This window comes from Pristis pectinata, chromosome 10 (assembly GCF_009764475.1).
Source record: "Pristis pectinata isolate sPriPec2 chromosome 10, sPriPec2.1.pri, whole genome shotgun sequence".
NCBI lineage: Eukaryota > Metazoa > Chordata > Chondrichthyes > Rhinopristiformes > Pristidae > Pristis > Pristis pectinata.
The window spans coordinates 28334720-28360712 of record NC_067414.1 but is presented as its reverse complement, the minus strand read 5'-3'; the positions used below and the strand labels follow the sequence as shown (position 1 = coordinate 28360712).

At 41.1% G+C, this 25993-nt stretch overlaps 2 protein-coding genes across 4 annotated transcripts in view; one reads left to right on the top strand and one right to left on the bottom strand.

Annotated features, from left to right (window-relative positions):
• Positions 1-23507, bottom strand: part of orc3 (origin recognition complex, subunit 3) — a 63742-nt gene extending 40235 nt beyond the window's left edge. Inside the window, exons 1-7 of one of the 2 annotated variants that reach the window (XM_052024181.1) lie at positions 23380-23507; positions 14732-14786; positions 12611-12708; positions 10416-10560; positions 8203-8307; positions 6671-6825; positions 3830-3966 (exon numbers count right to left, since the gene is read on the bottom strand). In XM_052024181.1, coding sequence (XP_051880141.1) covers positions 3830-3966; positions 6671-6825; positions 8203-8307; positions 10416-10560; positions 12611-12708; positions 14732-14786; positions 23380-23403 — 719 coding nt within the window. In that variant the 5' untranslated portion in view covers positions 23404-23507. Of the gene's footprint in view, positions 1-3829; positions 3967-6670; positions 6826-8202; positions 8308-10415; positions 10561-12610; positions 12709-14731; positions 14787-23050; positions 23338-23379 lie in introns of those variants that run through there. The other variant, XM_052024182.1, reaches the window with a different exon arrangement.
• rars2 (arginyl-tRNA synthetase 2, mitochondrial) overlaps positions 23489-25993 on the top strand; it is a 68841-nt gene continuing 66336 nt past the window's right edge. The window contains exon 1 of one of the 2 annotated variants that reach the window (XM_052024185.1): positions 23489-23738. In XM_052024185.1, coding sequence (XP_051880145.1) covers positions 23703-23738 — 36 coding nt within the window. In that variant the 5' untranslated portion in view covers positions 23489-23702. The remainder of the gene's footprint in view (positions 23739-25993) is intronic. The other variant, XM_052024184.1, reaches the window with a different exon arrangement.

Below are 25993 nucleotides of genomic sequence, written 5' to 3'. Positions count from 1 at the left end.
GCAGAGGAGATTTACAAGGATGTTGCCAGGACTTGAGGGACTGTTATGGAGAGAGATCGAGCAGGTTGAGATTTTTTGGATTGGAGTGCAGGAGAATGAGAGGTGATCTTACAGAGATGTACAAAATTATGAGGGGCATAGATAGGGTCAATGCGCTCAGTCTTTCTCCTGGGGTTGGGGAATCAAGAACTAGAGGGCATAGGTTTAAGGTGAGAGATTTCATATAAACCCGAGGGACAACTTTTTCACTCAGAGGGCAGTCAGTATATGGAATAAGCTGCTAGAGGAAGTGGTTGAGGCAGGTATATTAACAATATTTAAAAGGTACTTGGACGGGTACATGGATAGGAAAGGTTTAGAGGGATTTGAGCCAAATGCAGGCTAATGGGACTAGCCAAGATGAGAATCTTCGTCAGCATGGACCAGTTGGGCTGAAGGGCCCATTTCCATGCTGTATGACTTTATGACCTACAAGGTTGTGTTCATATCCCAAAGCTATATTTTGTCTCCAAACAGAAACTAAGTTGCTTGAAACATACAAGAACAAATCATATTTAATCTTTGCACTGGACATAGCTCTTCTTCTTACAGAGCATTGTATAAAAATCAGGAAAAGACCGCAACTGTGGAATCAACTAAAATTTTATCATATGAAATTTGAAAGTGATTTAATTCAATTTGAAATCTGAATGAGACCAACTGTGAAGCCTTGAGGAGCAAGGTGGCTGTGGCCATATGAGAAACTACATTAAAAGGCATGACAGTGCTTAAGCAATAGTTAACATTTAAAGAATCCATATGTAATTTGCAAGTAATAAAAATGAACTGTGGCTGTCAAGAGGATAGTATATAGAGCATTGGAAATGGTGTCCGTTGCCTAAAAGAAAAAGCGGGCAGTTTGAGAATTGGAGGAATTTCAAAATTCAAAGAAGGTCCAAGGAAATGATAAAGAAAACAGAGCATAAGAATATATATGAAAAACATGAGCTTCTATACATATGCAAAGTGATAAAGATCTGCTGTAGTTAATTGGTCCCTTACACATTGAGACAGGAGAAATTATGTTGGGGAAAGGAGGAAATAATAATAAAATTAGACAAATACTTTGAGCCTACCTTCACAGAAGAAGGCACTTTCAAGAAGCTCAAAGAAATTAGCTTTCGTAAAATAGTATTGAGAAAATTTATTGGACTGAAAGGCGATGACCAGCATCCTAGGGTTTAGAAGAGTTAGCAACAGAGATAGTGGATGCACTGGTTTTAAATTTACGTCTATGCTAAAACAGTTCCCACAGATTGGAAAGTAGCAAGTGCAACCCCACTATTTAAGTAAGGAAGGGCAGGGCAGGGTGAGGAAAAAAAAACAGGGAAGTAGAGACCAGTAAGCCTGATATTAATAGTAGGGAAAATGTTACAATCTGCTATCTAGGAAGTGTTAGCAGGGCATTTGAAAAGTCGTGGTAGGGTTAGGTAGAGACAATGTGTATTTATGAAGCTGAAATCACATTTGACAAATCTGTTAGATTTTTTTTGAGGTTTTGACTACCAATAATAATAAAATAAGGATAGATAAGGACCAACCAGCTGAAGTGGTGACTTTGGGTTTTGGAAGGGTTTCAATAAGGTGCTACACAATAGATCATTAAACCAAATCGGAGCATGCAGGATTGGGGATTATGTACTGGCATAGATTGAGAATTGGTTAAACTGAAAGCAAACAGTAGAAATGAATGGGTAATTTTCAAGTTGGGAGGCTGTCACTGGTGAGATGCCACAAGTATCACATACTGTTCATGTGAATTATTTCAGTGAGAGAATCAAATGTAATGTATCCTAGTTGGGTGACAATACAAATATGTGCTACTGTGGGCTGTGAGAAGGATAGAGAGACTTCACATGGACATAGAGAGATTAAAGTTATTGGGCAAGAACATGGCTAATAGAATACTATGTGGAAAAATGCAAGGTCATTCACTTTGGTAGAAAAAATATAAAAGGTAAAGTTTTCCACATATTAAGAGATTGAAAACTATTTGTGTTCAGAGGGACCTAGATGGCCATGCATGTGAATCACTGAAAATTAACAGAGGTACAGAAAACAATGAGGAAGGCTAGTGGTATTTTTGATATTATTCCAGGAGGATTTGAATATAAGAGTAGAGCATCTTGCTCCAATTATATAGGGCTCTGCTGAGACCACAGCTGGAATATTGTGTACAGGCCTTCTTCTCACAGAGCGTGGTGAATCTCTGGCATTCTCTTCCCCAGAGAGTTGTGGGCACTAGCTCATTAGAAGTATTTAAAGTGGAGCTAGATAACATTTTGAAAGATCAGGGGGGAATGAGGGCTCTGCGGATCTGGCACAGAAAAGGTATTGAGGCCTGCGGTAGAACTGCCACGATCCTATTGATTGGTGGGTCAGGCTTGAGGGGCCGAGTGACCTACTGCTGCTCCTACTTTTTTGTATTCTCCCTACCCCAGAAACGACATGCTTGCAAAAGAGGAAGTGCAGTGAAGTCTCATCAGATTGATTCTTGGGATGGCGAGATCATCATATAATGAGAGAATGAGCAGATCTGGCCTACATCCTCCACTTTAGAAGGATGATTGAAAAATACAAATTTCTTACAAGGCCTCAAAGGGTAGATGCAGAGTTGACATTTCCTTGGCCGGAGAGTCTAGAAACAGGGGACACAGTTTCAAAATAAGGGGTTATCCGTTCAGGACTGAGGAGAGAAGAAATTTCTTCACCCAGGGCATAGTGAATCTTTGGAATTCTCTACTCAATCAGTCAGTATGTTCAAGACAGAGACTGAAAAGGTTTTTCAATATTAAAGGAATCAGGGGATTATAGGGTTGGTACAGGAAAGTGGCGCCAAGGTAAAAGAACAGCTATGACCTTATTGAATGGAAAAGCAAATGCAAGGACCCCAATGGCCTACTCATGCTGCTATATCTTATATTCTTAACCAATATCTGTCAATTGCAGTATCGAAGTATATGAAGCAAAGACAAATAAAGGTGGCCAGGACATACATCAGCCAAGATTTAGCCTGAGTGACGTAACAAGCAGCAAGCCTGAATGGCCTATTCCTGCTTCACTAACCTGAATTTGCCTCTTTCAGGCAGACAGGCTACTTGTGCACCTGAATATGCCATTAGGCAGGCAATAGGTGACAAAAGATTAGATATCTATTAGTCACATTTACATTGAAACACACAGTGAAATGCATCTTTTGCACAGAGTGTTCTGGGGACAGCCCACGAGTGTCGCCATGCTTCCGGTGCCAACATAGCATGCCCACAACTTCCTAACCCGTACGTCTTTGAAACGAGAGGGGTAACCAGAGCACCTGGAGGAACACCACGCAGACACGGGGAGAACGTACAAACTCCTTACAGACAGCAGCCGAAATTGAACCTGTGTCGCTGGTGCTGTAATAGCGTTACGCTAACCGCTAGACTACTGTACCTGTAAAGGTCTTATCAGTTGCCTCCACCCCAATTTTCATCTCCTACTACCCATTCTTCAGGCACAAAATGAATTACTGTTTAGTTCTTTCCTACAAGAGCCCTAGACCCTTCTGAGTCTCCATTTCTCTATTTTCCCCAGTACATGAAGTGAAGATTCTTTGACTACAGTGTAAACTGACAGGCCAATCAGTTGTCCTCACCATGACAAATTTTAACACCAGTTAATTTTCAAACACTTCCCCCCCCCCCCACCAAACATTTTTAGCTACTCATTTACATAAACAGTAACAATGTAACACAAGTAGATCTTCATTACAGCCATTAATATAAAATGAGCAATAATAATATGCTATTACCTGGCAATGATTATGAAGTCTTGTAGCACTTTGGGGAGGAAGCTCTCAAGATCCTTGAAGATGATAACTATGGGAAGGACCTCTTCGTGCTGAAGCGAAGATTTCCTCTTTTTACTTGGGCTTTTTGAGGTAGATTTCTGCATCAGAACAAAGAATATCTAACATAATCCCAGGTCTAAAGTAAAACCAGGCCTCATGACAGATATCATTCAGAAGGTAATTATTTTCCCCCCATGAAAAATGCAATTTGCACCAGGAACATCAATAAAATCTTCCTCATAATGCAGATGTAAAATAATTAAAACTTCTGCCATACCACAGAACAACAACCCAAATTTTTGCCCTCAGCTATTGCTGCTCTGACATACAGCGCATAACTAGTCACTATGGAGGAAGGGGGTCTGGGGAAAGAGAGAGAACAAAAGGGAAGGATCAAAGGGCAAAATTAGAAAGTAGGGATGCCGGAGGTTATCTCTGTGATTCAGAAAAGGCTGGGAGTTGGTCAGCTGCCCTTCTAGCCAACAAAACTGCAAAGCAAGATCAGGATCAATAGGGAAAATCTGATAAGACTAAAACATAGAACAGTACAGCACAGAACAGGCCCTTTGGCCCACAATGTTGTGCCGACATAGCTATTCCTTCCTACCTACAGAATGCCCATATCCCTCTATTTTCCTCTCATTCATATGCCCATCCAAGCCCCTCTTAAAAGCCCCCAATGAATTTGCCTCCACCACCCTATCAGGCAACACATTCCAGGCATCCACCACTTACCCCTCACGTCTGTTCTGAACATACCCCCTCTCACCTCAAATGCATGCCCTCTGGTATTGGATTGCTCAATAATGGGAAAAAGATATTGCTTGTCCACCCTATCTATGCCCCTCATAATTTTATACACTTCCAACAGATCACCCCTCAGTCTCCACTGCTCCAGAGAAAAGAGCCCAAGTTTGTCCAGCCTCTCCTGACAGCACATGCCCTCTAATCAAGGCAGCATCCTAGTAAACTTACTAGTAACCTAAAAGAGCAGGAACATAATAAAAGTTATAGAGGCCAGAATTTGAGACCTGTGGCAGAATGACGATGCTTCCTGCAACCTCAAGGAGAGCTTCCCACAAAGATCCAGCGATTGTTGGTGGAGGAACTTTTCAGTTTCCCACAAACTTTGTGTTAAGTGTTAGCACCCAGCACATGGTATGGGGCTGACTGAGCAGCCAACTGCATTAAAGATTTCTCTCAGCCAGTAGGTTAGAGGCAAAATGCCCAACATTAGTCAACTTTTCAAACATTACACATGGTGCTAAATAAAGATTGGAACATTTGCCGACTCGAAACTTAACTAGAAATATAATTTTTTTTAAAGTTTATTTTATGATCCCACAAACTTGAGTAATAAAGCTTAAGATTTTCAGAGTATTTTACATTGACGCTGGTTCAAAAACATGTGGAATTTATGCCATTCAATTATTTTCCTTGCTGTTGTTGGTGGAGGCTGCAAAACTCCACAGCCTGTAGCATTGCACGGAAGCACTAATAGCTTCTGAACTTTTGTATTAAACTACATTTTCATGGAAAGCCCAAAGTTACCGAGAGCTACACTGAAAAATGACAATAAAAGACCAGCACTTTTCACCATTGTTACTGCTGCAAATTCCTGGTCATAATCATAGAGTTAAAAGGTGCCACTTTCACACCGTCAGGCTACCCCAAATGCTTTGCAATAAATGACTCAACTTTGAAATGCTGTCTCTGTAGAAATGCAAGGAAACGTGCCAGCCAAGTTGCACGCAGTAAACACTCATCAGCATTAATTGCATAATTACCAGATTATCTGTGTAGCCTGTGAGATAGATGTTGGCCAGGAGTTAGACAGAATTCCCTTCCTTCTCTTCAAGCTGTACCATGGAATCTTTTACATTACCTCAGAAGCAGATGGGTCTTGGAATTAGTGGTCTGGAAATTCTAGTGAATGCAAATTGATGCTCTGGATGGTCATAAAAATGAAATGCTAATTTGCTGGCCTGAAACGATAAATTTCAAAAGCACCCAAGAACCGCATATTCTCTGGGCAAAAAAAGTGCCACCCTGGGTTGAGGTCCAGACATAGGCCTGATTGTGCTAACCTGAACATTGGCCATCAGGACAGTGGGTGGGCGGGAAGTGGGGTAGGGTGAAGTCTGCAAACAGGATCTGGATTGATGGGGATCGCGACCTTGGCCAATTGATGGTTTGTTTGCATTTGGTGGTGGGACACAGGGGAAGAGGAGAAGTAAATATGGAGTTTATTTTACATTGTGTTGCAGCCACCTAATTGTCCCAGGTCTGCCCGACGATGATTGCTCACAACAGAGCTCAAGAACTTCAACACCATCCAGGACAAAGCAATCCATTTGACTGGCTCCCACCCATCTCCCTAAACTTTCCTCCCTCCACAGGTGAGGCACCAGGGCTGCAGTATGTCTTGTGCACTTGCTGCACTGCAGCAATTCACCAAGTCTTCTTCAGCAGCATTCCCAGCCCTGCAACCTCCATCACCTAGAAATGCAGCAGGCATGGGGGAAATCTTACCACCTATAAATCACTCTCTAAGTTACGGACCATGCAGACTTGGAAACATGACACTGTTTTATACACCAACGCTGGTTGAAAACCATGGAATCTCCTCTGAAATCACTTTGGGGAGTATCATTATAAGGCCAGTGGCAGTTCACCACTAGCTTCTCAAGAACAACTTAGCATTGGTCTTTCCAGCAATGTGTTTCTCTTGCAAATGAACAGAAGTTCTTCATGTATTTGGAAATATGTGAATAATGGATAAAACAACTGGTGATCATTTACCTTTGTTATAGTATTGTACCACCTACACAAGGAGGCCATGGAACAGTTCATTTTGCTCTGGTGGAACTCAACAGAATAGTGCACATCCTCTTCCTCATCATTGCCACTGCCACCTGTGAGGTTCATCAGAATTTTCTGCAAAACCTGCTTCACAGCTGGCAAAAAAAAATAAACATTCTCCATCATGCAGTAACTGACAACTCTAAGAAAAGATATCTTAGATCTTGATGGCTTGTTTGATTAAACAACTCTGACAGATAACGAGCACAAATTATTACACACCCTTCACAGTCCACTGTTTGACCACTGTGGACTAGCAGCCAGCAAGCACCTCAGTAAGTTCACAACTTCCACACAGTGTCCCAAATGTCCCAGTGAGGTTATTTGGTGAAATGCCAGCTGTTACAAAAAAGCTCATTTGTGACCACAAACATGTTGAACTGAAAAAACATAAATGCTAGAAATACTCAACAGGTCAGCAGCATCTACAGATGGAAAAACAAGAGTTAACATTTCTGCTCTTGACTTTCCACTAAAACTCTTCCAAGAGTTTAAAACATAAATTCTCTTTCTTCCTCCACAGATGCTGCCTGGCTTGCTGAGAATAAAAGGTATTTTTAGTTTTTAGTTCCGATTTCCAACATTTGGACTGGTTTACTTTTTTGCAAGTTGAATTAGTTGACTCTTATTACTCCAGCACTGGTGGCTGTGCACTGTCCAGCCTGGACCTTCAGTGCTTAAATTTCCTTGTTAAACATCTCTTCCTTTATGATGCTAAATTAAAACCCACTACGGATCAAGCTTTATCATACACCACCTAACATTGGCCCGTTGTGAATTAATAACTGATAATGCTCCAGTGAAGCACATTTGATATTTTTTTCCCCCCAAAAAAGATGTATAGAAGTGCTGGCTACTGTAGCTGTTAGGTGAAAGTCACCTCCCTCTTTCCTGCATTAACAATTGAAAACAAAAGATCACCTATGATTTTGTCTTCCAGCCTAGAGCTTTTCACCTCTCTCTACTTAGTCTGCTCTATCAAATTGAGATCCCCCCACCTCCCCCAATGGGCTGTGATAAAGGTAGTTAGTTGGGGTGGGGAGAGAGAAATTAGAAAAACAAGTATTCCTATTCAATGTTTGTAATCAAAAAGTAGAATGACTCGGGGGGGGGGGGGGGGGGGGGTGCGAGGTGAGCAATAAGCAGAAGGCTGCTGTGTAAAAAAAAGTTGGGAAAACTCCACCTTAGATAATTCTGAACTGGTTGCAAGGGGAATTTGAAAACACATTACAAATCAAAAGAAAGATGCATTTTGCCTCTAAGCACGAGCCACGAAGCAGCAAATCTGACTGCTGAGCCTAGCTTTCAGTGCAAAATTTCATCAGCCGACCATTCAACATCTCTGTTGGCAGGAGAGCCTAAATGTGGAATGTGAACACAAATAGCTGCAGAAAGTCTAGGGTTGTAGTCATTCTGGCTCATCACCATACAAAATCTAAAGCTCCCCTTTAACACAATAGACTTGTCCTTACTTGTACATTCTTTGCTCTGAAGACAAACTACATGGGGGGTAAGTGACTGCTTTAGAAGTTCTGATAAGCCCTGGACTGTCATTTCATGGTCAGGTACGTTTACACCTGCAGGAAAAGACAATTAGTACATTTCTTAAAAAGAGCCAATGCAATTTCCTAAAGATGGACAAGAAAATGTTTTAATACACAGGCCATTGACTGATCCATCACTCACACACAACAGTACTCATTTCCTTGCACAACTATCGATCTGACAATTAAACTGTTTCTAAAATGAATGAGGGAATCAATCCTTGCCAGGAAAAGTTGCTACAATCTGTTCTGATATAAGCAGTGTTAAAACAGGTATGTCAGAAACAGCAATTTGAAAAATTGTCAGCAATTTCTCAATAATTCTATTAGAAAGTACATAAAAGGAAAATTAGAGAGAATGTCACCTCTGAGCTGCTCCACACACAGTGTCAAGTCAGAGCAGCTATGGTGAACTGCTATGTTCAGATCACTCACAGTTCACCCACAAATCAGATGTGGTCAGTGCATTGTTAGCAAAAGGGACATAAAATACTTCATTAATCAACCATGCTGAAGATAGGTACATTTTCATCTGCTCATTATCTTTAGGAAAATATAGTTTAAAGTATCATTATATCTTCATTTTGACTAAAACTGTGAAGATGAACATCCAAAAAGTCAATAAGGTCAATCTTCTTCTTCCTAGTTTCCAGGAGGTAGTCATAATTTATATGAAAAAAAGGTTTGATTCAATATGATGTCTGTCCTTTAAATAATTTTTTTTGGAAAAGTTGTACTTGTACCACCATAAGCAGAAAAAGAAAGTAATCAGATTCAAACCATTAAATCAAATGTCTGAAATCTAACATAACCTGGGCAAGCAGGATTTTGGTTCTAGGTACGTCTAAAGAACACAATAAAACAGCCACAGAAAATGGAAATATTGGAAATACAAAGAGCAGTTTGTGTAGAAGGAAAATTTTGTTGCTCAGATCTGAAACGTAAGCAGTATATTCAAAATGTGATCAGTGGTAATATCTAACAAATGGGGAGGGAGCAAGGTTAAATGTGGTTGTATCATCATTTGCTTGTTGAAGACAAAAAGTAACAATTAGTCAGATGGTACAAAAGATACTCCGAGTGTGAGAATAGAAAGATAGAATTAAAATTCCAGATGGTCATGATGGGTTAACAGATACAAGGAGCAAGGTGGAAAAAAATGGAGAAGATTGAAAAATAAATGCTACTTGTGGATGCAGAGGCAAAACAAACACTGAAATGTTAAAAGGACAACGACCAACATGAAAGAAAAAGCAAGCCAACAGCAAGAGGAGAGCCCCAGCATTTCACCCGAGTATTATGCAATAGAAGTTCTGCAAGTGCAGCTCTGCATTTGCCCTCCCAGTCCTCAAAACTCAACACAGGGCCCCAGACACCAACTGACCTACCAATACAAGCTATAAAAAATCCAGGAGGGATACAGTTAAAGCCAGAAACTAAAATTTGATGCCCCAGAGGAGGATGACACTGCACATGAAATTTGCTTCAAACTTGTCTTCCTTTGTCAAAGCTGGCAGTGAGCTACCTTCCAAATTGTTGCATTCCTTCTGGTGAAGGATTAGGGATTTCTAAGATAATAGATCCAGTGATGAACGGACAGTGATGTATTCCACATCAGGATGGTGTGCAACTTGAGGGGCATCTGCTGCCCTCAGTATACTAGGTGGCAGAGATTATGGGTTGGGAGCGGCACAATCAAAGAAGACTTTGCGGGTTTCTGCCGTGCATATTTATTGTTGATATAAGGAACAGGTCAGCAAGGAACCTGCAAAGTTGGGAACAGACTATTCCACATATGCTACAAAAGGTGTGGAAGGTGCCCTAAGCCAGTTCCCATGCTAACAACTTTGACCTGGAGAAAGTGAATAGGTTAGAGTTGCTAAAAATGTGCATATATCCAGACAGAGTTTACAGACTAGTTGGGCAGCTAATAAGCAATCAAAAATACAAGGATGACAGATAACAGTTTTTAAAGAATGTACAGAAACTGCTGAACCAAACCATCTCCTGTTAACTGGCCTAGTCAATATTTCAAGGACACTGAATGCAGATTTTCCAGTGTGCTTTATTTTCCTCTTTCAATCATCATTATATAAATCTTACATACCTTTTAAAAAGAACACAGAAATTAATGGACTCACCAAGAACAAGTGCTGCTGTGGGAATCTCGGAGCATCGCATCCGATAGCTCCAATCATTTACTTCAGAATTAACTTGAGTGTGGGATGTTTTAATAAATGAAATTAAGTTATCAAATATCTTCTCATTTAAATGTTCTTGCAACCTCTGTGAATAAAGTACAAAATATGACATGTGAATATAACAAATTCATCTTGAAACAGACGGTGCTATTCACATCAAAAAAAACTTTCAATTCACATCAAAAATAGCTTCAATTTAACCACAGGACACAGATGGCTGCAATTTCCACAGGCCTTCTCAAAACATAACTTCAGTGGAAACTCCACATAATTTACAAGTCAGTTATGCAATTTTTTCAGAGATTTACGCCAAAGTTATAGTAGGGAGTTAGGTGAACTCTACAGAATATCTAACCCAGCACATTACTAAGAACAACTGATCTGGAAACATGAGATTGCAACTGAGGAACTTAACTTCAAGTAATTAAATACACCTTGAATATCATGTTAGGATCAGTAACGATAACCAGAATTACAATGAAACTACTGGATTATAATAAGAAAACAGCTAGTTACTTCATCAGTGACCACCAGAGAAAAAGTACTGGAATCCAGGGTTTCGTCCATGTTTGAGCCCAGACCCAACAATGTGCTTGACTCTCAGTTGCCCTATGAGATGGCCCAACTGGATACCAAGTTCCAGGACAATTAGGGACATGCAATGGATGCCAGTCCTGCTAGTGACATTCACATCATGTCAATGAACAAGTTTTTATCCAAAACAAATTGGCTTCAGATGCTTTCAAGCAATTAAACCTTCTGGCTTTAGGGAATAACTCTGTGCAGATGTATTCTAGTCACTGTAAATCAGTGTATTTATAAGGGTACAGATCTCCAAAGTATTTTTCAATTGACTTTTATACAAAAAAAAAGGCACGATCTGAGACCTGATTAGGTTTGTGTCTATTCATTTGAAATGCAATGTGTTTTTATTGTACAGGAGTCATCGGCATGAAACATTTTTAATTAAAACTTTGGTTAGATTTCATAGGAAAAATGGGTGCTATGTGCAAGATGAAAATTAGTCCATTAAAAAAACAAAACAAATTTAAAATGTGGTTGAAACAGTCGCATACAGGTATTTTATCATTGTAAGATAACAAGGCAAGATTTCAGGTTTGCTAGGTCTCCTTTTTGTTTTACATACAAAACAATTTTTTAGGAAAATAGGAAAAACCTATATTGCTTAGTGAAATAAATCCTAACAACATTTCAAGTGTATTAGCTTCACTAGCTCACATATGCACCCATTGTTGACCAAAATGAAAAATGTAACTTCCTAATTACTTAAAGGGAAAAAAATCCAGACCTCACAATCCAAAAAGGTGAAGGCTGAAAGACTCAACAAATTTAAAATTACCTGGATTAGCACTTAAAGAGTCATAACCTACAGACCAACAACTGGGAAGTGGGAGTGACCCAAATAGTCCATTTTTGCCTGTATGGACATAATGGATTATACGGCTATAAATGTCTATGATCGTATGACATCAGGATATACATAAACAGAGTGCAATCAACTGAAGTGGATGAAGCAGACCAAAGGCATTAATGAACAGAGGCCTCCCTTTGGGCCAAACAATCTACTGGAGGAAGTCAGCTGGTCCAGCAGCATCTGGGGGGTGGGGGGGGGGGGGGTGGTGGTGGGGGGGAAGGAATTGTCAGCGTTTCAGATCAAAACCCCCCCACAGATGCCGTTCAACCAGCTGACTTCCTCCAGCAGATTCGTTGTTCCAGATTCCAGCATCTGCAGTCTCTTGTGTCTTCCTTAGGGACAGATAGAAATAACAAAGTAGCTCTAAAATCAATGTTTCTTTTAATGACCAAGTCCTCCCTTCTCTCTCTTTTCCTAATATCAAGAGCAAACTTAACACACCTGCAATAAAAATGCTGAAAATAGCCAAATAATTTATACTTAATTACTTTTAAATTTACTGATCCTCAGCTAAATGTTTTAGAAACACAAAAATGATCCAGTGCAGTAAAAGAAGTTTAAGTAGATAAGCAATTTTTTTTTGAGTGTACAAATTGATTACTGACAGCTGTTTTGCAATTCATTCCGGTTGCAACACATTATTGAGACAGCCACATTAGAATTTATCTCCTACTAGATTACCCCTGATACCAGAGCTTACCTCTGTTTCCTCTTTCATCTGTTGCCATAGCGACTGATAGGTACTAAATCGCAACTCATCATTCTCTGAAACAGCTTTGCCTTTATTAAAGTAGTCAGCTGTAACATAGGAAGCAGTGCACACATTTGGTCAGGTCAAGTAACATTTTGTATATCCAAATTACTCAAATAAATCAGTTCTGAATAACTGTCAAATGCTCCACAGAAGATTTGAGAAATAAATAAATACATATTAAATAATCTATTACTCTAATGCAACCACACACATTTTATTCCCACATTTGGCAGATATCTTCTTCAACCAATATAGCCAGTAGGTCAAATGCAGCACTTTTTTTGGGGGTGGAACAGGGCAGTTTTTAGTGAAGTTCAATAGAACCTCATCAGCTAAGTCGTTTTTATAATTTACAGTAAGGTAATTAAATTATTTAATCACAATTCTTATTAAAGCTCAAAAGTACAAATTCAGGCAACTGAGGATTACATACATGGATAAGATATACCCAGAAATAAGCCATACGGTCCACAAGGGCATAAGTGCTCCATTCAAGCCTCTTCCCATCCTTCTTCATCTAGATACATTAGTGTAACCACCTCTTCCTTTCTCCCTCACTCATTTATTCACCCTCCCCTCAATGCCTCTATGCTCTTTACCTCAACCACTCCCAGTGGTAGCAAGTGCCACATTCTTGCCACTCTTTGGGTATAAAAGTTTTTACTCGAACTCACATTAGATATAAATTGCATACATAGGACACAAGTTCCATTAAAAACTCTAAAATAACAGTTGTATAAATTAGCCCTAATGGGTTGGTGTGGTAGATATTATCAATGCTAATGGAGTCATATGCATTTTATAATTCAGATTCAATTACCCCATTGGCCTGGACTTTGCAGTCACCAAAATCATGGCAGCACTGTGGCTAATAGAGCTGCTGCCTCACAACGCCAGAGACCCAGGTTTAATACTGACATTGGGTGCTGTCTGTGTGGAGTTTGCATGTTCTGTGACTGCTTGGGTTTCCTCTGGGTGCTCCAGTTTTCTCCCACATCCCAAAGACTTAATTGACCATTATAAATTGCCCCTAGTCTGTAGGTGAGTGGTAGAATCTTGGGGGAGTTGATGAGAATGTGGGGAGAATAAAAGAAAAAAAAATGGGATTAATGTAGGAATAGTGTATATGGGTGGTTGGTGGTGCAATCTCAGTAGACTGAAGGGCCCGTTTCCATGCTGTATGTCTTTTTGACTCTAACAAAGCAATTACAATTAGCCTCAAGGAAAGCCACCTACAAAGATTTTGTAATCTCTGTGAAATGGACTTTCCCTTTTGCTAAGACAGTTGCTGTCAGGTGTCTGAATATGGGTACTCTACAATCTAGCAACAGTGACATCATCAAGCTGGCTAAATAGTCCATCAGATGAAAGAATTCTCAGAGTCAACAATCCAAGAATGACAATAATGACAATGTATGCTGCAAAACTTTAATAACTAAAAAGAGTAGAAAATAAAGATTAGAATTTGCAGATATTTAAGGGAGCAAATGAAATATTACAAAGAAGATTTTCAAAAATAATGGATTTTATATATTATTTTTTAAATAGATTTTCTTTTATCCAGTAGCAATCAAATCACTTGGATATCTTGCAATAAAGCATAATATTTTCAGAGCATATTGCAGAAAGGCTTGTTTGTAAAAGTTTAAGTTCACATCAGTTTAAATCAGTTCCCTTGCTTCCTGTGGAGAGGGCCTCAAAATAGTGCAGCCACGGAGGGGCTGCTTTATTGACAACTCAGGATTTCCACAAAAAACTAAACATGTGGATGAAATACTAAAGTTACTGCTAGTTTCAATGTAGTGATAGTGAATATTGATACTAGGATACAGAACATTCCCTAGCCTCAAAATCTCACTTCTTCCATTTAATCTGAATGATAATTTTAAATTGAGTGATGAAGGAAAAATTATTTAAGCTTATGGGTGGGAATATGTGTAGGAACAGGTGACAAAAACACAAGTTATTAAAAGTAGTGCATTTTATTATGAAATTCAGTACCTATTTCTCAAATATTGTACATTTAAACTGCAAACAATTTCCTTGAACCAAATTCTTGCTACAAACCTGTGATAGATATTTTTCTCTTTCTGGAATCTTTTGGCTTGAAAACAAAGCAACCCTGCATGAAAAAAGGAAGATACTTAAGAAATTTGCAGCTATATAGTCTTACAATATTTTTTAAAACAGTGTAGAACAGTGCACCATAGGCGAGATTGTCAATGCTTGGAATAATTACCTACAATTAATTTGTTTTTTTTGTTGGAACATCCCAAAACAAGATAAACAATACCCTAGAAAGCCAGAGAATCACAGAGCTTTGAGGATCTTTATTTACTTATTCAAGTGATGAGGACGTAGTTGACAATGCCAGAATTTATTGTTCATCCCTCATTGCCCCTGAACTAAATGTTTTGCTAGTTAATTTCAGTGGGCAGGTAAAAGCCATAGGTGGGTCTGGAATCATATATAGTCCAGACCTGGCAAGGACAGCAGATTTCCTTCCCTGACAATCAGTTAGTTTCATAACCATTTAATTCCAAATTTATTTAATTTCAGTTTTAAATTCTCCAGCTGCCAACTTGGATTTCAAATTCATGTCTCTGAAAGCAAATTTCCAATGTAAATGACCAATCATATTTGGTCACCTTGCTAGAGAAAAGATGCCATGAAGCTGGAAAGAGTGCAAAAAATATTCGAGGATGTTGCCAGGACTTGAGGGACTGAGTTATAGAAAGAGGTTGAGCAGGCTAGGGCTTTATTCATTGGAGTTGTAGGAGAATGAGGGGTGATCTTATAGAGGTGTATAAAATCATGAGGGGAAATAGGGTGAATGCACACAGCCTTTTGGGGAATCAAAAACTAAAGGGTGTAGGTTTGTGAGAGGGGAGAGATTTAATAGGAACCTGAGGGGCAAGTTTTTCACCCAGAGGGGGTCTGTATATGGAATGAACTGCCAGAGGAAGTGGTTGAGGTAGGTACATTAGCAACATTTAAAAGATACCTGGACAGGTACATGGATAGGAAAGGTTCTGAGGGATGTGGGCCAAATGCCAGCAAATAAGCTCAGATGGGTATCTTTGCTGGCACAGACCATCTGGGTCAAAGGGCCCATTTCCATGCTATATGGTTCTATGACGTACACCAACCTGGAAGAACTATGTGAATTACTGCTTGACCTGAAAGAAGCATTTGAATCTTGAATGGTGGGAGGGGAAAATGTATAAGGTCAGGTGTTGTTTCTCCTACAGTTGCATAGAAGGTACCATGAGAGTTGACGTGGGAATGGTCCCTTTGGAAGGTTGGGTGAAAATTAGTCTGGTGGTGGCACCACAATGAAGGTGGAGGTAATGTCAGAGGATGACACATTGAATATGGAAGTCGATGGGGTGGAAGACGAAGATAAGGGTAAAACTACCTAACTTTGCATGAAAGGAGAGGGGTGAGGGCAGAAGTGCAGGAAATGAAACATACATGAATGAAAGCCCTGTCAACTACAATGGAGTGGAAGCCATGGTTAGTGAAAAAGGAATTCATCACAGAAGCACTGGTATGGAAAATGACATCATCAGAATATGTGAAGCTGGAGAAACTGTGAGAATAGAATGGAGTCTATTTGGGAACAGGGTGGTAGGAGGTAAAGTCAAGACAGCTGTGGAAGACTAGGGCTTGGACGATGGGTTGTCTGTCAGACTTGATGCATTAACTCTTGTTTCTCCCTCCACAGAAAATCCTGTAAATATTCGAGTCACAGAGCATGGCTACCAGAAGACATTGGAGCAGAATTAGCCATTCAAGTCAGCTCTGCCATTCGATCAGGGCTGATTTATTTTTCCCTCTTAACCGCATTCTCCTGCCTTCTCCCTGTAACCTTTGATGCCTTTACTAATCATGAACCTATCAACTTCCACTTTAAATATACCCAATGACTTGGCCTCCACAGCTGTCTGTGGCAATGAGTTCCACAGATTCACTACCCTCTGGCTAAAGAAATTCCCCCTGATCTCTGTTCTAAAGTGACATCCTTCTATTCTGAGGCTGTGCCCTCTGGTCCTAGACTTTCCCGCTACTGGAACTTCCTCTCCTCATCCACTCTATCCAGGTCTTTCAATATTCGGTAGGTTTCAATGAGATTCCCTCTTTATCCTGCTAAACTCCAGCGAGTACAGGCCCAGAACCATCAAATGCTCCTCGTACATTAACCCTCTCGTTTCCAGGATTATTCTTGTAAACCTCCTCTGGACCCTCTCCAATGCCAGCATATCCTTCCTTAGATATGGGGCCCAAAACTGCTCACAATACTCCAAATGTAGTCTGACCAACACCTTATAAAACCTCAGCATTGCATCGTTGTTTTTACATTCTAGTCCTCTTGAAATGAATGCTAACATTGCATTTGTCTTCCTTACTACCGACTCAATCTGCAAGTTAACCTTTAGGGAATCCTGCACTAGGACTCCCAAGTCCCTTGGCACCTCCGATTTCTGAATTCGCCCCCTGTTTAGAAAATAGTCTGCACCTTTACTCCTTCTACCAAAGTGCATGACCGTACACCTCCCTACGCTGTCCTCCATCTGCCATTTCTTTGCCCATTCTCCCAACCTGTCCAAGTCCTTCTGCAGACTCCCTGCTTCCTCAACACTACCTGCCCCTCCACCTACTTTTGTATCATTCGCAAACTTGGACACAAAGCCATTGATTCCATAATCCAGATCATTAACATATATCGCGAAAAGTAGGGGACCCAACACTGACTCCTGGGGAACACCACTAGTCACCGATAGCCAACCAGAAAAAGCCCCCTTTATTCCCACTCTTTCCTTTCTGCCAGTCAGCCAATTTTCTATCCATGCTAGTACCTTTCCTGTAATACAAGGGGCTCCTATCTTGTTTAGCATCCTCATGTGCGACACCTTGTCAAAGGCCTTCTGAAAATCCAAGTAAACAACATCCCCCAACCCTCCTTTGTCTATCCTGCCTGTTATTTTCTCAAAGAATTCCAACAGATTTGTCAGATAAGATCTTCCCTTAACAAAACCATGCTGACTTCGGCCTATTTTACCATGAGCTTCCAAGTACCCCAAAACCTCATCCTTAATAATGGACTCTACTGTCTTACCAACCAGTGAAGTCAAGCTAACTGGCCTATAATTTCCTGTCTTTTGCTTCCCTCCTTTCTTAAAAGACTGGAGTGACATCTGTGATTTTCCAGTCCTCTGGATCCATTCCTGACTCTAGTGATTCTTGGAAGATCACCACTAATGCCTCCACAATCTCTTCAGCCTCCTCTTTCAGAACCCTGGGGTGTAGTCCATCCAGTCCACATGACTTATCTACCTTCAGACCTTTCAGATACAGGCCCTTGGGCCCAACCAATCCATGCCGACCACGGTACCCACCCAGCTAGTCCCAATTTACTGCATTTGGCTCCAAACCCTGCCCTGGCATGTACCTATCCAAGTGCTTCTTAAATGATACTGCTGTACCTGCTTCAACCACTTCTTCTGGCAGCTCATTCCACATACTCACCACTCTCTGTGTGAAAAAGTTGCCCCTCAGGTCCCTTTTAAATCTTTCCCCCCCCTCACCCTAAACCTGTGCTCCCTAGTTTTGGACTCTCCCACCCTAGGAAAAAGACTGTTACCATCCAGCTTAACTAAGCCTCTCATCATTGTAAACACTTCCACAAGATCGCCTCTCATTCTCCTATGTTCCAAGGAATAAAGACCAAGCCTGGCCAAACTCCCTTTAACTCAGGCCCTCTAGTCCTGGCAACATCCTCGTAAATCTTCTCTGCACTCCTTCCAGTTTAATCAAGACTTATACAACTGCAACATAATGTCCCAACTCCCATACTCATTGCACTGACTGATGAAGGCCAGCGTGCTAAGCGCCTTTTTCACCACCCTGTCTACCTGTGACGCCACTTTCAGCGAACTATGCACTTGTATTCCTAGGTCCCTCTGTTCCATTATACTATGAATGGTAGGGCACTAGGGGGTGCAAGTCCTACTCTGGTTTGACTTTCCAAAATGCATCACCTCACACTTATCTGTATTGAAATCCATTTGCCACTCCTCGGCCAACTTCCCTAACTGATCAAGATCCCCCTGTAATCTATGATAACCTTCCTCACTTACTCCGAATTTCATGTTATCCGCAAACTTACTGATCAAGCCTTGTGCATTTGCATCCAAATCATTTATATAAATAACGAATAACAAGGGTCACAACACTAGTCACCGATCTCATGAGAAACAACCTTCAACCACCATCCTCTGCTTCCTATTTCCAAGCTAATTTTGAATCCACCTAACCACCTCTCTTGCTGGATTCCATGGGACCTAACTTTCCAGACCAGCCTGCCATGCAGAACCTTGTCGAGGCCTTGCTAAAGTCCAAATAGACAACATCCACTGCCCTACCCTCATCTACCTTTTTTGTTACCACTTCAGAAAATTCTAAAAGGTTTGTCAAGCACAACTTTCCAAGCACAAATCCATGCTAATCAGATTTGTGCATGGAAAGTTGTGCTTGATGAACCTTTTAATCAGACTGTCTATCCAAATGCTGCTAGATCCTATCCCTCAGAATTCCCTCCAGAAACTTCCCCACCACTGGTATCAGGCTGACTGGCCTGTAGTTCCTTGGCTTGTTCTTGCTACCCTTCTTAAACAACAGAACAATATTCGCCACCTTCCAGTCTTCAGGAACTTCACCAGTGCCTAACAATGAAGCAAATATCTCTGCAAGGGCCACTGTAATTTCTCATCTAGCCTCCCACAAATTCCAAGGATGTACTCTGTCAGGCCCCGGGGATTTATCCATTTTAATGCACTTTAAGGCTGCAAATATCTCCTCCCTGGTAATATGAATGTCCTCCAAAACATCTCCACTAGTTTCCCTTATCTCTTGAGTAACCACAATTTTCTCCTCAGTAAACACCAAGGAAAAATATCCATTAAAAATTCCACCCACCTCATGTGGCTCAAGACATAAGCGGCCCTGCTGATCCCTGAGGGGACCTACTCTCTCCCTAGCCACCCAAGTTGTAATATCTTTCTGCCAATCCTCCACAATCAGCTCAATCAACACCAAACAGAAATCGAACCAAGTAACTACAAGTCTGAATGAATCCGCTACCAGCTACCATCACCAAAGAAAATCGAGCAGCAACTTGAACAAAGAATATCCATAAGTTATGTTCATGGAGGCATGTATAATGAAGATAGGAGACAGACAAATATGAGCATAACCTACTGTAAGCTACAATAGATGTGGCTTAGGTGTTGGACCCTAGTGTGGTGATATCGTTTCCTTCCCTTATTAGTGCACCCAGAAAGGCAGCAGTGAGATTGCACAATAACTCAAGATGCCAGCAACATCCAGTTCATCAAAACCTCATCAACAACTGGTTTGAATTCAGAGTAACTCTGGAGCACATCACAACCATGGCCCAAACAGATGCTTTCAGCTGAGAGAGAATGACCATAAGAGATAGGAGCAGAATTAGGCCATTCGGCCCTGAGTCTGCTCTGCCATTCGATCACAGCTGATTTATTTTTCCCTCTCAACCCCATCCTCCTGCCTTCTCCCCATAACCGTTGATGCCCTTACTAATCAAGAACCTATCAACCTCTGCTTTAAATATACCCAATGACTTGGCCTCCACAACAGTCTGTGGCAATGAATTCCACAGATTCACAACCCTCTGACTAAAGAAATTCCTCCTCATCTCTGTTCTAAAGGGATGTCTTTTTATTCTGAGACTGTGCCCTCTCCCACTACTGGAAATATTCTCTCCACATCCACTCTATCCAGGGCTTTTAATATTCTGTAGGTTTCAATGAGATCCCCCCTCATCCTTCTAACTTCCAGCGAGTACAGGCCCGGAGCCATCAAATGCTCCTCATTCATTAACCCTTTCATCCCCGGGATCGTTCTCACAAACCTCCTCTGGACCGTCTCCAACACCAACACATCCTTTTTTAGATATGGGGCCCAAAACTGCTCATAATACTCCAAATGTGGTCTGATCAATGCCTTTTAAAGCCTCAGCATTACATCCTTGCTTTTATATTCTAGTCCTCGTGAAAGGAATGCCAACGTTGCATTTGTCTTCCTCACTACCAACTCAACCTGCAAGTTAACCTTTAGGGAATCCTGCACTAGGACTCCCAAGTCCCCTTGCACCTCCAATTTCTAAATTCGCTCCCCGTTTAGAAAATAGTCTATGCCTATATTCCTTCTACCGAAGTGTATGACCATACATTTCCCTACACTCCATCTGAAACTTCTTTGCCCATTCTCCCAACCTGTCCAAGTCCATCTGCAGACTCCCTGCTTCCTCAACACTACCTGCCCCTCCACGTATCTTTGTATCATCCGCAAACTTGGACACAAGCCATCAATTCCATCATCCAGATCATTAACATAAAATGTAAAAAGTAGTGGACCCAACACTGATCCCTGCGGAACACCACTAGTCACCTGCAGCCAACCAGAAAAGCCCCCTTTATTCCCACTCCTTGCCTTCTGCCAGTCAGCCAATTTTCTATCCATGCTGGTACCTTTCCTGTAATACCATGGACTCCTATATTTTTCAGCATCCTCATGTGTGGCACCTTGTCAAAGACCTTCTAAAAATACAACATCCACTGACTGTCCTTTGTCTATCCTGTTTGTTACTCCCTCAAAGAATTCCAACAGATTTGTGAGGCAAGATCTCCCTTTAAGGAAACCATGCTGACTTCAGCCTATTTTATCATGTGCTGAACCACTGAAGTCTGGCTAACCGGCCTATAATTTCCTGTCTTTTGCCTCCCTCCCTTCTTAAAGAATGGTATTGGAGTGGAGTGATGTTTGTGATTTTCCGGTCCTCTGGATCCATTCCTGACTCAAGTGATTCTTGAAAGATCACTACTAATGCCTCCACAATCTCTTCAGCCTCCTCTTTCAGAACCCTGGGGTGTGGTCCAGGTGACTTATCCACCTTCAGAACTTTCAGCTTCACAAGCACCTTCTCCTTAGTAATAGTGACTACACTCACTTCTGCCCCCGACCCTCTTGAATTTCTGGCACGTTGCTGGTGTCTTCCACAGTGAAGACTGATGGAAAATACTTATTCAGTTTGTCCGCCATTTCTTTGTTCCACATTATTACCTCTCCAGCATCACTATCCAGCAGTCCGATATCCACTCTTAACTCTCTTTTACGCTTTATACATCTGAAAAAACTTCTGGTATCCTTTTATATTATTGGCCATCTTACCATCATATTTCATTTTTTCTCCCCTTATTGCTTTTCTAGTTGCCTTCTGTTTGTTTTTAAAAGCTTCCCACTAATTTTTGCAATATTGTATGCCCTCTCTTCTGCTTTTATGCTGTCTTTGACCTCCTTTTCCAGCCACTGTTGCTTCATCCTCCCTTTAGAATGTTCCTCCTTCTTCTTCTTCCAAATTACTCCCAGAAACTTCTGTCATTGCTGTTCTACTGTCTTCCCTGCTGAGATCCCCTTCCAATCAACTTTGGCCAGTTTCTCTCTCATGCCCCTGTAGTTACCTTTACCCAACTGATTTTAGCTTCTCCCTCTCAAACAGTTTTTGAGTGGGACCATGCATTCAGGTCCAAATGCCTTTTCCAGGTTGCAAAATATACCACTGTACTATTTGAACGAGAGCAGGAGTACTTGTGGTGTCCTAACCAATATTTATACAAAAATGACTAATAATTAAAACACAAAGATTGAAAATGAGCAGAAGTACGCCATTTAGCTCTTTGAGCTTGCCTCATCTTTCAAGTCAATAAACTGCCTTAAATATATTCAGTAATTGGCCTCTACCACCTGCTGTCATAGAGAATTCCACAGAGGAAGAATTTTTTTCCCCCAATCTTAGTTCTAAATGGCTTACCCTGTGTGTGATCCCTGGTTCGGAACTCTCCAACCATCCGGAACATCCTCACTGTATCTAGTCCCATTGGAATTTTAAAGGTTTCTATGATATCCCTTCTTATTCTTCTGAACTCTTGTGAATATAGGCCTCATCACCTCAATCTCTCCTGATACCACCGTCCCTCTTAACTTATTGGTAATGCAATTTCTTATTTATAGAATCTTGCTTTGCAAATTTTCTACTGGAAATAGCTATGAAGTATACCCGAAGGCATGACAGATTATATATAAATAATTCATTTCAAAGGCTGTAGCTGATGGCATTAATCATTCTTAATGCTGATATCTCAAAAATTGAAAATGCAAAATCAGAACACTGAGATTTGTTAAAATAAATTTCCCGGGATATAATCCATTCAAATTTTATATTTCGTATGCGATTCCACCCCACTACTGTTATACTCGACATCCATAAATCTTATACTGGAAGCTCACCGGCACCAGTATAAAACAGCTGAAGTTGGAGTCGTCAATCCAACTTCGACTTCACTGCAGTGCCCAATCCCTTAGGTATCGAACCAGTTCTCAATCCAGGGCGAGCCAAACTCATCTCAGTCCCCAGTGAAAAAATGCAGCGTTGCACATCCTGCCTCTGCAGCACCGCCGCAAATCTGAACGGTCCCCGTGTTTGATGCACATGCCCATCTCATCGGTCAGCCTCTGGCCCGACCTGCAGTCGCCTCCGAATCACGTCCCCTGCAACGAAACAACTTCACCCTCACACCCTCTGCAACCTTGCTGCTACTGCAGCTCTAAACCTTTACCTTAGACACGGAGGAGGTCGCCATGGTCCCGCGTCACTGAGGCCCGAAGCTCGTTCCGCCCACCGGCCCGGCCCAGGCCGCCTATCAGAGGCACGCTGCCTCCCGCCACAGGAGCAAAGAGGTTGCCGGCACCGCCATTGGCTGGGTGCGCACCCGGTCACGGTTCGGAGGTGGAAGGTCAGAGGTCGGGGTGTGGGTTTCGCCTGGGTGCTGGGAACTGCCAGGAGCTCTGAGTTCGCAGGCTCCCAGCATTGAGGAGAGTGCACAGGACAAAGACGGGCTGCACTGCATTCCTGAACTTCAATGCACGGGCGAATGATGCCATGGCTTGCCTTTTCCGAAGGTCCATAGCAGCGCAGGTAGGTGCAACAAGCAATGCCCCTTTGATCATCCCGCTCCATTTGTGTGACCTTCATTCACCTGCCATGGGTTTGGCCGGACACCCCGCTGTAAATACACCAGCTTTGTCAACGACGACTTTCCACCTAAAGCTAGTTTAAAATGAATTGCATTTAACTCGTTAGCTACCTCCTGCTCTGTTAATGGTTCTAATGGCAGTATACAGAAAAACATGAACAAAAAATGTTAAACGTCCAATGAATGTAGAAAATAATTAAACTGCATACTCCAACGTGAAATATAGAATGCTTTCACGTTAAAATTTGGTGTTTTGATTAAGATTTTCTATTATCAGTTATTAATAAAAGGGGCATTGAGGAATTGGCAGCATATAGTTGTCTGGAATTAAATAATTTTGTATTTTTTGTATTCCCAAATAATTATTTTTAAATAGAATTCAAGTTAAAGTCAAAAATGCTTCCCCTGCTAGTTTTCTCACAAACTGTCAAAAGAACACAAGATGAAAATCGGGAGCAGAAGGCCATTCAACCCATTGAGTCTGCCCCACCATTCATCAAGATCACAGTTGATCAACCTTAAACAATATTTACATAGAAACATAGAAGACAGGAACAGCAGTCGGCTATTTGGCCCTTTGAACCTGCTCTGCCATTCATTACAATCATGGCTGATCTTCTGTCTCAATACCACATTCTTTGCTCATGCCACAATTCTTAACCGATTTTACATCTAGAAATCTATCTACTTCCTTAACTATATTCAGTGACATGATCTCCACATCTCATTGTGGGAGAGAATTCCACAGGTGCACCATCCTCTGCCCCCACCCTCCATCTGTCCTAAACGACTTACTCTTGAGGTTGTGACCTTGTTCTACTTTCCATCTTTCCCACTTCCAGTCTGTTGAACCTTGTCAAAATTTTGAAAGTTTCAATTACATCTCTTAAATTGTTCTTCTATCCCAATTAGGTTCTTGTTCTAAATTCTAGTGAATACAGGTTTAGATGATCCAATCTCTCTTATAAGAGTGCTGTCACCCTAAGGATCAGTCTGATGGATCTCCGCTGCATTCCATTTACAGCACGTATATCCTTTCTTAGATAAGGACAGCAAACTTGCACACATTACTCCAGATGTTGTCTCACCATGTATTCCCTTGGTTACTGGAGTACAAATAAGGACACCCAGGTCCCTTCGTACATCAACGTTTACCAATCTGACACTGTTTAAATAATACTCTGCCTTTCTGTTTTTTACCCACAGTGGATAACTTCACATTTATCCATGTTATACTGCCATGTATTTGCCACTGACTCAATTTGTCTAAATCGCTTTGAAACCCCTTTGCATCCTCCTCACAGATCCATCCAGTTTTGTATCATTGGTAAGCTTAGAAATACTACATTCAGTTTCCTCATCCAAATCATTGCTAATGTATATATATTGTATTGATAATAGCTGGGACCTAAGCACTGATGCCTGTGGTAAGCCACTAATATGCTCCAGCAATTTCACTGCTGCTGATGTTAGATTAACTGGTCTTTAGTTCCCTGTTTTCTCTTTTAAATAATGGGGTTATATTTGCCACCCTCCAGTCTGCAAGGACCATTTGATAATCTATGGAATGTTGGAAGATGGCAACCAATGCACCTACTATTTCCATGGCGGCAACCTTTAGTAATCTAGGATGTAGATTCTCAGGCCCTGAAGATCTATCAGCTCTGTGCCATTAATTTCTCCAGCACTATTTTTTAACAAATGCTAATCTCCTTTTCATTAGACTCTTGGTTCCCTAGCATTTCTGGAAAGTTATTTGTATCTCCTTCCATGAGGATAGAATTAAAATATATGTTTAATTGCTCTTACCTTTCTTTATTCCTCTTATAAATTCCCCCATTAGGGGCCCACATTTGTCTTCACTAATCTTTTTTTCCCCCTATTACATATATTTTCCTGCCCTATCTTTGTGCCCTTTTGATTCTCTAATTTTCAGGAATCTATCAACTTCTCTTTTGTATGCTGAGTGACTGAGTCCCATGGTAGAGAATTCCAAAGATCACCACTCCTTATGTCCGGGAACACTGAATCTGTAGTTCAAGGCTTTTGAGCAATTCTTTCTTTGCTTGTAGTAAGCAAAACCATGGGAATGACATTTTTGGAATGTGATTCAATTCATGGCCACTTCTTCTCCTTCAAGTGTGGAAGATACCATGTCATTGTTGAAAAAGTGCAGGGACTTGTCCTACTGGCCTGG